The sequence below is a fragment of the Notamacropus eugenii genome, chromosome 5, assembly GCF_028372415.1.
Source record: "Notamacropus eugenii isolate mMacEug1 chromosome 5, mMacEug1.pri_v2, whole genome shotgun sequence".
Classification (NCBI taxonomy): domain Eukaryota; kingdom Metazoa; phylum Chordata; class Mammalia; order Diprotodontia; family Macropodidae; genus Notamacropus; species Notamacropus eugenii.
Window position 1 is genome coordinate 383,333,118 of NC_092876.1, and position 12,947 is coordinate 383,346,064.

At 39.4% G+C, this 12,947-nt stretch overlaps 1 protein-coding gene across 2 annotated transcripts in view; it reads left to right on the forward strand.

Moving 5' to 3' along the window:
• The window catches only part of GPR143 (G protein-coupled receptor 143), a 59,833-nt gene extending 54,431 nt beyond the window's left edge, over positions 1–5,402 (forward strand). Inside the window, exon 9 of one of the 2 annotated variants that reach the window (XM_072614419.1) lies at positions 4,928–5,402. In XM_072614419.1, coding sequence (XP_072470520.1) covers positions 4,928–5,022 — 95 coding nt within the window. In that variant the 3' untranslated portion in view covers positions 5,023–5,402. The remainder of the gene's footprint in view (positions 1–4,927) is intronic. The other variant, XM_072614420.1, reaches the window with a different exon arrangement.
• The last annotated feature ends 7,545 nt before the right edge of the window (positions 5,403–12,947 follow it).

Here is a 12,947-nt window from a genome sequence, read left to right on the forward strand (position 1 = left end):
GGAGGTCTGCAGAGAATCCCCAGAAGCATTTCCAGCCCAGAGCGAACTCAAAGAAGCTGAGGCAGTCAGAACTTCCATCCCCAGGAACTGGACCACTCTGGGAAAGCCCTCGGGCCAGATTCGGAATGGGATTGGTAAATCTCTCTTTCCCCAGTCTGGTAGAGTTTATCCAGTGGACTGATTTAGTAACTACCAAAAAAAAAAAGCCTTTGGAAATTAATAATAAGAAAGTATCCTATTCTGAAATGTCTTCATTATTTCAGATTTGGAAATTATACTAAACTCTGGTTCACCAGACAATTTTGTTAATTATGTATTGTGCCAGCTTGCTGTTCCATCAAAAGCTTTGGCCATATTTCTGGAGACAACTCTGCTTTTTGAGATACCTAAATGAGTAGGCAACAGGTATACCTATGCTGAACAGTTAAAACCAGCTAGTTTTGCCCTGTTAGAAACTACAGAAGCATAGCTAACGTTTGTGGATAGAGCTACTTTTGAACTTTGGTTTGTGTTTAAAAAGAAGGTTAACAAGAATCCTTCATGATTATCCATCTATTTTGTGTTTCATTTGTTCCTAGAGAGCACAAACTGGTTCTGGGATTGTGTATGTGCACGTTTTAAAAACAGCACTGTTTCAAAAGTGGAACTCTAGCAGTGAAAATGGTGATGGTGGTGGGAGGGCAGTGGAGTGTCTTCCGTGCTTCTGATGGTTAATGCCAGAGTTCCCAAATGAGAAGGTAGATAAGTGAAGGCATATGGGAAAACCTGGAGAAACAGCAACTCCTCCAGCTTTCCATTCTCCCTGAGTCCAGAAGAACCTACAGCTAGAGGGAAAGTTGAATGATGTTATATGGGAACCAGAGAAATTCAAAGTCAACTTCACTAAAGAATTTTTCTTTAATAAGACAACTTATTGTCTGAAAGTCCTACAAGACAGAGCAGCCTGTTCTCTCCTTATGGAGCCATTTGCAAAATTCTGCACTTCATGGTCATTTAGGCTAAATATATGGACCGTTCCCTATACCTGTTTCCTGTCATGATGCATGAGTAAATTTTTTCTTTAGCTACTCATCCTTCATCTAGTAAATGCCCTCAGGAAACAGACCTTATTCTGGGGCCCAGAAATAACCAATACAGACCAGATGGATTCTCAGGAGGATTGGGCTCCAGAGATATAGGCTTTCATGTCACAGTACCCTCCTGTCAACCCCTTGAAACTAAAGCCTGGGCCCTGCCAGTGCAGGTGGCCTGATGGATTGGAGCTCTTATGGGACACAAAGGAAGACATACAACAATGCCATCGCCTCTACGTGATGGCCAGATCAAATTCAATGCCTTGATTTGAGTCCAGGAGCAGAGAAGGAGCCAAGTCAGCTATCATATGTTCACTGGGTCTGACATCCTTCAAGGGCTGGCTACTGAGTCAACTGTGGATCAGAAGGCTTTTCAAAGGGCACAGTCAACCTAACTTCCATCAGAAATTGGACAGAAGGATATAAAGGAATTTAATAGCTTCTGAACCCTAATGGAATAGTGTGTCTGCATTTGGCTACCACATCCAGTAGGAGACTTGGAAGACCTTAATTAGGTAATTTATAATTTATATATATAATATATATATAATTATATAAAATATAATTTATAATTAGGTAATTAGGTAATCAGGTAACTTACTCTTCAAAGAGTGTTTATGCCAATTGGCACTAGGGGGCGATAGTGATCTAATTAATCACTCAAAGCTTTCCCAGGAAAAACAGAAATAGGGCTTTTCTGATGACCTTGGGATGTAAAAGTTAGGATGAGTTCTGAAGAAAGTTACAGGCCCTCTCCCTTGCAGCCTAGTCTCTTGCAGCTAATCATTGGTCCACCAAATAGCCATTTGAGGAGATATTTAGTATTAGAATAGAAAACATCAAAGAGGATTTCATTTAAGTAAGCTCATTCCTCACAGTTTATTTCTCTGCATCTTCCCCAACCCTCAGCTATCATTACTCCTCCCTGAAACAAAACAAAACAAAAAACAAACAAAAAAATCTTGTTTATTAGGGAAACCAAGGGAGAGTTGGGAATGGGGAGAGGAGGTGATGGGAGTTTAGAAAACTTCAAAACTCTACTATTTAGTGATTTCTACAAGATGAGACCATAGATGGGAAAGTCCTGGGGTCAAACTTAGATCATTTGCCACCATGTGACAAGACAATCTGGTCTTTAAAAAAAAAACAACCCACAAACTCATGCAAGTTCCCATGAGCTCAGGATTTCAAAAAAACATGGGTTCAGGCAGGGTCATAAATAGCTTATATTGTGCCACAAACCCTTCCTTCTTTAGGAATGCAATCACAGAGCTCCCGGGGCTGTCCGGAGGTCATCCAATCCATTCCCTGTCTTCAAAGAAAGCAGTCTTCACTCTCTGGATGGAGGGGCACCTCTTCCATCCTTTTTTTATCTAAATCATAGTCCTTCTGTAGAAAGTCAAATCCCTGGGTCTGTCCTTAGCTGTAATAGGAAACAGATGGCTCTTGCATTTCCTCCACCTAGAACCTGCCTTGTCTCCTTCAAGTTGAATAATCTGAGTTCCTTTAACCTCTCCTCATAGATTCCCTTCTGTAACCCTTTAATCTCATACTGTGCCCTCCTATGAACTCTGGGTAAATTCTTCACATCTTTATTAAAATATGAAGTGTAACACTAAACCCAATACTGTGGGAAAGGCTTGACTGGTGGTAGTTCATCCCACAGGAATTATCTTTTCTATATCCCTACATCAGATATTTGTCTCCATGGCAACAGTGCTAAAATCTGTTGTCACATCATGTTTCATTGTGGAGTTCACCATACTATAAAACTACTCTTGTCTTGTCAGTATGCCTAGTCTTTATTCTCTTGCCAATGTGCAATGGAACTCACAGTATTATAGAATTTGAAAGCTTTAAGAGATATCAGTTCTCTCTAGTCCACATCAAATTAAAGGTATTCCCATGATCACCTACTTAAGTGGTCATTCAGCCTCCGGTTGGAGGCCATTAAGAAGGGGGAACCAACCACCTCGAGGCAACCCAGTCCACTTTTGAATGGATCTCATTTTGTTTCAACATGAACCTATATGTTTCACCCACTGAATTTTTCTTAGTCCTTATCTTCTTTTGTAATTTTGAAGACTAGTTGTCTCTAGTCTTCAAAAGTGAGAACTATGGCACCCAGGAGTAACCATGGTCTGATCCCAAGGGGTATATAATTAGCCAATTGCAGGGTCAGACAATGGGTTGCATCTCACACTTCCCATAATAGCAAACCAAATCTTATTTACAACATGGCCAATTCACTTCCTTCACCCATTGTAGCTTAACATTCCCCCAATCTACCTCCATATCCCACCCATGGATGGTCTAGTATTGGGTCCTGAGGACAGTAATAACCTGTGTAGGACCCAGATGCCCACAGCAGCTATCTGGGCAGAATTCCTATTTTGATTAAAGCAGCTCTCAAAGCCCAAACACTAAAGTATTGAGGAGTGAGTGCCTTCTGCATTTGTGGAAAGCATAACCACACCAGCAAAATTAGAGATCATTGAAGTATTCAAGTATTAGCTACTTTGCTCAAATTGATGCCATTGACAAGTATAGTCAGCAAACTCTATGTTGGGAGAAATATTTAAGAGTTCTAGATCTAGGACAGATTCTTGAATACATTCTATCTCCCCTGGTTGACTTTCTATCTTTAACAATCACTCTTTGAGTACAAGGTTTGAATGAGTTTTTTTACTTGTTTGCTAGTGACAATGTATATAAGAAACATAACTATGAAATAATTCAGTTTAACAAATATCTCTTCAATGTTTGCTATAAACTATAAGAATATAAGCTATATTCTGCTGGCAGAGACACAAAGTTCAGATAAGACTGGATTTCTGTATGAAAGTAACTTACAGTCCAGTCAGTAACTGATGAATTTCTTTAAGAAAAACAAACAAAATGCCTCCAAATGACTGAGTCCTTCAACATAGGCAACTTTAAGGGAACACACTTATTCCAATAATAACATTTCTGGAATGCCTCATCTGGGTCTGCCTTCAGTACAATTTATGAGCCACACATGAAAAATAGTTTTAATGCTTTATATTTTTGTCTGGGAAAATACAAAAAATACTATTGTTCATCTTGATTATCCACACTATTCACCAGACTTGAAGCCAGATGACTTTTGGCTGTTTCCAAAGATTGAACCCACCCTCAAAAAACAGCTGGTAAATATCAGAGCTGAGACTCAAATTCAGGTCTTCGATTGAGAGTCATTTTTCCATTCTACCAGACTTTCTCTTTCTCTGGAAGGGAAAGTGGATAACTGAGGTTGGAGGTATAACTCCCCCAGTACCCAGTTCACTAAGTTCGAGGCAGTAGGCACTTAAGTCTTCTTTGAATCAACGAGTCTCAGCTCTAATATTTACCAGCTATTTCTCAGGGTGGGTTTGATCTTTGGAAACAATCAAATGTCATCTGGTTTCAAGTCTAATGAATAATATGGATAATCAAGATGAACAACAGAATTTTTGGTCCTTTCCTAGACAAAAATATAAAATTGGAGTTATAACTTCCCAGTGTATAATACACAAAATTGGATATAGTGGGCACTTAAATGTTCATTGAATTAAGTTGTTGAATATTTCCTGGATCAGTCTACTAAACCATTATAGATTATCCTGCATTGTAGATTTTTATTTGTCGTTTCACTCAGGTAAGGAAAAGTGCACAAAGGGAAAATGCAACATCTTTTCATTGGTTATGTCAGTTCTTGGGATTTTGACTGCCACTGGCAAACCAAAAACATTTGAGTTTGAGCACAATGAACATTTGAAGAGATTGGCTGCCAAAGCATCAAGAGAATACAGAAAAGACTACTAATAACAGAGTCCTTTCTCCTTTTCCTCCAGGTTCTGATGCCAGCACAATTGAAATTCATGTACCAAGTGGGTCCCAAAACTTCAATGATGCTGGTGCTCCAGAGGAGATCAGGGGGAAGTCATGATGGGCAACCACTGGAGGGCTGAGAGGTTCCCATGCTGAATTCTTAAGGCCATTGTTGAGGTTTCCTGCTCTTTGGAGCAATGTCTCCTTCCCACCCACTCTGTTGCCTTTCTGTTACTATTACCTTTTACTCCCTTCTCCACTCTCCTGCTTTGGAAAAGTTTCTGACTTTTCCCTTACTAAAAAAAAAAAAAAATCACTTTTAGGGTAGATGAATGAGCTGTGCCTGGAAATGGAAGAGCTAACTTGAGCATTCCCTTGTAAATGAGCTGTGCAAGAGCTTATCTCAGCAATGTCACTCCCAGGCAGTTTTCTCAAACTGGCTGGAAGCCAAAAGCTTGCTCCAAATCCTTTCCTGGAAAAATAAAGTGGTTTTAACTCATTCTGCAAGGTTTCCAGTTTTCTTCAAGGACAACCTTACAAGCATGCTTGTCTGCAGACTGACCCTGGTAATGAATGAGATTACAGTGATGACAAAGGGCAGCATTGGTAGTAACAACACAGTGTATTTTCAGTCAGATAAATAAGCTGCAATGGAATTGTAGATCACAGTCTCTGTGCTACCATATTTGGTGGGTGAGAAGATGACCTGTTTGGATGTCAGAGCTTGTTTTTGTCCCTGACACTCTGTTGAATAAAAATATTTTCAGAAGAACCCTTGGAACCTCTCTATGACTATGATTCATGTAATATTATTAACTGGCAGAACCAAGAAGAGAAAAGATTCCATCTTAGCAAGCTACAAAGGCAAAAGGAAGTCTTTGCAGAAATGCTAGAATACGTACTGATATGTTGCAAAAACAATACTAATTCCAAAAACAACCCCAAAAAATAAAAGTGAAGAAAGTCTTATAGTCTCAGAACATCAGACATCATTGATTATCTTCTATTTTGACATCCCCTTTGTCTAAGTATATTCCCTTCCTTCTCTCAAAAGCCATTCCTTGTAACATAGAATTTTCAAAAAAAGAGATTGAAAAAAGATTTTCAGTAAAGTAACCACCACATCTATTGAGTTCATAGTGTCTGGCATATATTTATCTCCTATTTAATAAATAGTCACTATAGATTTAATAGATGCTTGTTTGTTAATTGATTAAATTTGACTAGTATATGCAATGTTCCACATCATTATCCCTCCCCCCCCACCCCACACACACCTCTGCAAAGAAGAGTTCATAGAATCATAGATTTAAAGCTAGAAAGGACCAGTCTTTCCAGAAAACTGAACGGCAGAAAACGTTTCCCTCACTTCCTAAGGGTCAAACTGGAACATCATGATTGCATACTGTTCAATTTGGGGTTTTGTGATTTTTTTTCTATTACATTTTTAGTCATTGTAGTTGTTTTTCCTAGTTTTGCTTACTTCATTTTGTGTCAGTTCATGTAAATGTTCATATAAGTGCTTCTCTGTATTCTTCATAACCATTGTTACGGCACAGTAATATTTCATCACATTGATGTATCAGTTGATGGTCATCTACTTGGCATCTCTTCTTCAATAAGTAGGTTTCATTCCCTGGAAGTGAGATAATTTAGCCTATGTTTTCTGCAAATTTGTGGTTGACATGTGGTGTATTTGGGTTGGTTGGCTGGGTGGAATATGGCCACCACATATACCATTATAGTAATAATAATAGTTCGCATTCATATGGTATTTTAAAGTTTATAAAATACTTTTCATACATTATCTCATTTAATCCTCACAGTAATCTCATGATCATACCATTATCCTCATTTTACATGTGAGAAAAATAAAGTCCTAAAAAGTCAAATGACTTGCTCATAGGCACAAATTGTGTTAGAGGGATTTGACTCTAGGTCTCTCTTGATTCCAAGAAATTCTCATTTCCACTGTACCTGTGTAGTCTTTCATTATCTCTCATGACACTGGTTCTTTCTGGCAAGAAAAATTCAGTAGTCTCCTTCTAGTCATATTGACTATGATTTCCATACACTTTGGCCCATTTCTTTAGGCAGACATTCTTAACTATTTTTGTGTCATGGACCCCCAGGGGTGCACTGGTATTAACTGACTTTCTCCCTCTCCTCTCAAAAGTATATACTACATGTATTAAAACTTAATCCACATTGTAATATTTTCTTCATCACTTTCTTGAGTTTAGAAATTGACAAAAACAATAAATCAACTATCAAACCCTGATAGTGGCATTTGTCCATTTTTGAGGTGTAATTGCCCACAATGGAAATTCAACAATTCTCTAAAGTCATCAGAGCTGACTGCAGTACACCACTGCATGGACCCCTTTAGTGATGCCTCTGGACCCATTGTAATAATAATGTTTGTTGCTAATGTTCATATTTGAAGGAAATGCTAAATTTCATTTAGAAGTTAATGAAAGTAGAGACGTACTTTTTTCCTTTCCAAGGTCATGGACTCCCAGTTGTAAAAAATTAAGAACCCCTACTTTTAAAAACAATTATTTTTAGTTTCAACATTTGCTTTGATAAGATTTTGGGTTCTAAAATTCCCCCCTCCCTCCACTGCCCCCTCGCCAAGACGACATGGAATCTGATATAGGCTATACAAGTATGATCATATTAAACATATTTCCACATTAGTCATGTTGTGAAAGAAGAATCATAACAAAAGGGGAAAAGATGAAAAAGAAAAAGCAAAACACACCAAAAGAAAGAGAAAATAGTGTGCTTTGATCTGCATTCGGACTTCACAGGTTTTTCCCTGGATGTCGATAGCATTTTCCATCACGAGTCTTTTGGAATTGTCTTAGATCATTGAATTGCTGAGAAGAGCTAAGTCTAAGAAAGTCTGTCCTTACACAGTGTTGCTGTTACTGTGTACAGTGTTTTCCTGAAGAATCTCTACTTTTAAACATTTTGCAAATAGGCAAGTACCAAGGTGGAAGCTTCCTGAGTCCAGAGTAGAACATTGTACCTCACATTCTTTCTCATTCTGGAAAAACTGTACCATTCACCCTCCACATTCTAGAGCTCAAGATTTATAATTTTAGAAACCCTCTTTTCCCTACCCCTCATTAAAAGAGAGAAGCAGGTTAAGGGAATGGAACAAGTATTAATTAAGAGCCTACTATGTGCCAGACACTTGTGTAAGTGCTTTACAGATATTTTCTCATTTGAAACCAACATATATGCATAGAGGCATATAAAATACAGGTAAAAATAATTTGTGTGAGGTGTTCCTAGTATCTGGAGCTTGAGTTGAATCATGAAAGAAGTTTGAATGACAGACATGAGAAAATGCATTCCAGGCACAGGGGGGTAGCCTGTGCAAAGCCTTGCACCTGAGGGATATAATGTCTTACATGAAGAATACTAATAGAGCCAGTTTGGCTCAACTACAGAGTGCGTAAAGGAGAATAATGCATTGGAAGTTCCAAGGTTGGAAAAGTAAGCTAGGGTCAGGTCCTGAAGAGCTCTGAATGCCAGATATAGGAGTTTATCCTCAGGATGAAAGAGAATAACTGGAGTTCATTGAGTAGTGGAGTAAGTTGGCCAGACCTGTGCATTAGGAAAATCATTTTGGAGGCCACGTGGAGGATGGCTTGGAGTGGGGAATGCACTCATTGAAACCTCAGATCTCTCTGTCCCTTAATAGTTTTTCAGGGCATAACCCTTGCTCTGACTTCCCCTTCCTCTCCAGTTTTGACCCAGTAGTTAGACAATTAAATATTACAAGGATCTCTGATAAGGGATCTCAAAACCCTTGAGCTCCTTCATCCTGTCTTCTCTTGCCAAACACCAGCACTAAATTACTCCCACTGTCTGTCTCTGGTGCCTTTTCACATGCTGCTGAATGCAGCTCGAGAAAGTCACGCAGCCATGTTAATGGATATATAATTAATTCATGTCATTCCACTTCAATTGAACTTTCACTGCTGCAAAACAATCCTTTTTTTTCCTAATTAATTCCTTTGGGTCAGCTAGGTGGCCCAATGATAGAGTACTGGGCCTGGTGTCAGGAAGATCTGAGTCCAAATGTGACCTTAGACACTAGTTATGTGACCCTGGATAAGTCACTTGACCCTGTTTGCCTGACTTTCCTCATCTGTGCAATGAGCTGGAGAAGGAAATGGCAAACCACACCAGTATCTTGGCCAAGAAAACCCCGAATGGGGTCGCAAAGAGACACAATCAAAACAACAATTAATTCCCTATCTTCCTCTCCACAAAAATTTATATAAACCTTCCCTTTTTTCCCCTTCCACCTTCCCATACTATCGTTCCTTGCTCTCTCTAAACTGAGGGCTCTATCTCTGTCTTTAATTTAGAAAAACACCTTTCTCTTCTTCCCTTCTTTTTATCTCAAAATATCTCTTCATCATTCTCCACTCTCTTCTCTTTTCTTCTAGTCTCTGACATTGAAGTGGCCTCTGTCTTTGGGAAAGACACATACCTTTGATTAATCCCTTCCAGTTTTCTTCAGCTGATTATGATTTCAATTATCCTCCCTCTCTTCTCCTTCTCCTCCTTCTCCTTGTCCTTGTCCTTTTCCTTCTTCTTCTTCTTCTTCTTTTCTTCTTCTTCTTCTCCTCCTCCTCTTCCTCCTCCTCCTTCTTCTCCTCCTTCTTTTTCCTTCTTCTTCTTCTTCTTCTTCTTCTTCTTCTTCTTCCTCTCTCTCTTTCTCCCCCTCCCCCTCCTCCCCCCTCTCTCTCATCTTCAACTTCCCCCTTTCTGATTTCTTATTGCCTTATTAAGTGCTTACCATGGGTCAGGTACTACTATACCAATGCAAGCAAGACAGCCTCTACCTTCAAGGAGCTTATACTCTAATGAGGGAAGACAATACATAAAGATGAGTTGGTCCCTCTCTGCCTCACAGGAAGTCCAAGACAAAGTCCCACCAGATTATCACACATGGTTAGTAGATTGGAAGAACAAGAATGGAAACTATCTCCCCAATTCTTTTTTTGATTCATTCCTCCACGAGGACCAAGGAAATTCTGTGTCACCTAGAAGTGTCCAGTCCTTCAGCATTGACTCACAGCACACTTGGTACAATGGAAGTGGCCAGAATTGGCTTCATATAGCTTCAATAGCTTGGCTTCGTGAATGATCCAATGGAATGTGCTCCAGATTGGGGTAAGGGGTGTGAGCTATGATTACCCTTATTACACCACAGATAGAAATAGGTACATACAAAGTAATTGAGAACTTAAAATCCTGCTTCTGTCAGTTACTATTTGTGTTTCCTTGACAGGTCATTTCACTTTTGTGGGCCTCAGTTTCCTTTTCTGTAAATTTCAGGTGATTGGACTAGATTAACCCTGAGATTTATTCCAGCTCTAAATCTATGATCTATGATCCATGACTAGATGTTTAAATGAGTGATACAGACATCACCTTTCTGGTAGAGGCACTCACATGACATAAATAAAAGTCTCAGGTGCACTGAGGTGAATTTCCCACATCTCTGACTTCTAACCACTATCCAGAGAATTTTGACCCCTTCATAATGTTACAGTTCACAGACTCAAAGAGAATTTGTGTCGACAAATAAAAGAGCTCCCATTCCATCATTGTATTATGCTGCCTGGGCAGAGGACATCATTTTCTTGGTGTGATAGTTCTAATTTTTACAGATCCACTCTCAATCAGACTTATCTCAAACACTCTCCAAGTTCTTGGTCTCTTTCTGCTCCCTTGACAATTCTCTGTCCTGAACAGGGACTACTGTGGCATTTAGGTAGGAAATGTCAGGGGTCTTTCAGCAACGTTTCCCAAATACTGATGTTGCATGGGAGGACTCTAGGCCCTAGAGGCATGCACAGTATTAGAGTATGGAGCACGTAGGACATAGCAACCTCTATATTGTTCCCTTATTCACTGTCTCTACGCTCTCACAAACCAAGTGTTACCCATGAGCTCCCAGAGCTCCTACACCCCTACCTTGGGTTTTCCCCACCCAGTGCCCGCCTTCTCCCAGTAACCCACTGCTACAATTCTCTCTCCTTCTGACTCACACCACTAATCCATCAGTCCAACCACAATGCTAACTTTTTAATCTATTATTCCCACACTATCCTTCTCACTTAGGCACTTTGCCAAGAGTGGCTTGCCATATCCTTCTCCAGCTCATTTGATAGATGAGGAAACTGAGGCAAACAGAGTTAAGTGACTTGCCCTGTGTCACACAGCTAGTAAGTGTCTGAAGACAGATTTGAACTCATAAAGATGTCTTCCTGGCTCCAGGCCAGCCAGGACTTCCTGGCAGCGGCCAAACAACAGTCACCAGCATAGAAAGAACATATCTATGCTCCCTTAATGAGGTCCGGTTAATGAGGAGCTGTGATAATCTGTCACCTCCACAGAAAAATGTGTGCCTTTTCATTCAAGCATCTCCAGAGTTAACCCAATTACAGAACCAGGCAATAAGTCTTTTACTCTGGAGTTTGTCCATTGTATTATGGTTTTTGCAGATTTTTGGTGTCCAAGGAGTTAGCTCAGGGATCAGGATCACACAGCTCCCTGATCTCCAAGGGCATGATAGTGAGATATAGTGATTGCAAAGCTTGAGTTCTTTTTCCCTCTGATACACAGGTGATGTATCCCTATAAAACAAGTACGCCAGAGTTGCCTAGGAGCTTGAAAAAAAATCCCTTTTGTTTTCCAAGTGTGACAAAATCTTCCTGGATCAACTGGTGAAACTTTTCAAATTATACTAGTTTATCACCTTGCAGTGAAAGGGTAATGTGTCAACGGATCATAGATTTAGAGTTAGAAAGGACCTTCAAAATCATTCTAGTTCAGTGGTTGCCAATGTTTTTTTTTTTTTGTTCAACAACAAACAACAAAAATTTGAATCCTCTGAGTGATTGATGATTCTTTTAGAGTTATTCATTAAGGGTTTAAGATATCTACAATGATTTTTGCCTCCAAAAGTTCTAAATTAAAATTATAATTATATAATTATAATTTAAATATATAATTGTATTCTACTTATAGTTATGAAAACTCTAGCTTTCAAAACTCTAAATAAATTGTGCACATTATTGTGATGGTTTGAAATCACTGCAGAAACAAGTTTGTAATGTTTCAGACATGTTTTATAGAGGAAAAAAATATATATATATTTAACATAATTGGGCAATTATTTGCTGATGAAGGAGCCTTAAAGAATTTCTACCACAAAGCCCTTGCACTATCTTTTGCAAACCACTAAATGGCCTCCACTGATCTTGCTGCCCTCTCTCACATTACAGATGAGGAATAGGAAGCCCACAGAGGTGAAGGGTTTAGTGAGGTGGCACAGTGGATAGAGCACTGGGTCTGGACTCAGAGTTCAAATCTGGCCTCAGACCTTAGTAGCTGTGTGACCCTGGGCAAGTCACTCAACCGTGTTTCCCTCAGTTTCCTCATCTGTAAAATGAGCTGGAGAAGGAAATGACAAACCACTCCAGTATCTTTGCCAAGAAAAGCCCAAATGGGGTCACAAAGTGTCAGACATAACCGAAACAACTAAATAACAACCAGAGAGGTGAGATAATTTTCCCAAGATCACATTGGTAGTGAACACCTGTGATAGGAGAGACATTCAAATCTTGTGACTCCAAGGACAGTTGTCTTGACATTGTACCATATGGCAGGGGTGTGGGTGTGTGTGTGTGTGTGTGTGTGTGTGTGTGTGTGTGTGTGTGTGTGTGTGTGTGTGCGTGATGTGCTGTACAGAATCCCACTTGGGCAATGAAGGAGAATGGGAAAAATCCTTAGCTCACGGGCAATAAGAATTGCAGGAATCTGAATAAACAAGAAAATTGGATGCACCAAGCCATTTACAGTTTATCACACTAGCAGATGACACAAAGGGTTAGTTCACATAATTAATGAAGAAATAATAATAGCTCTAGTATTTATCCACACACACGCATATATCAGTCAGTGTGCTAAGCACTTCACAACTATTATCTTATTTAATCGTCACAATGA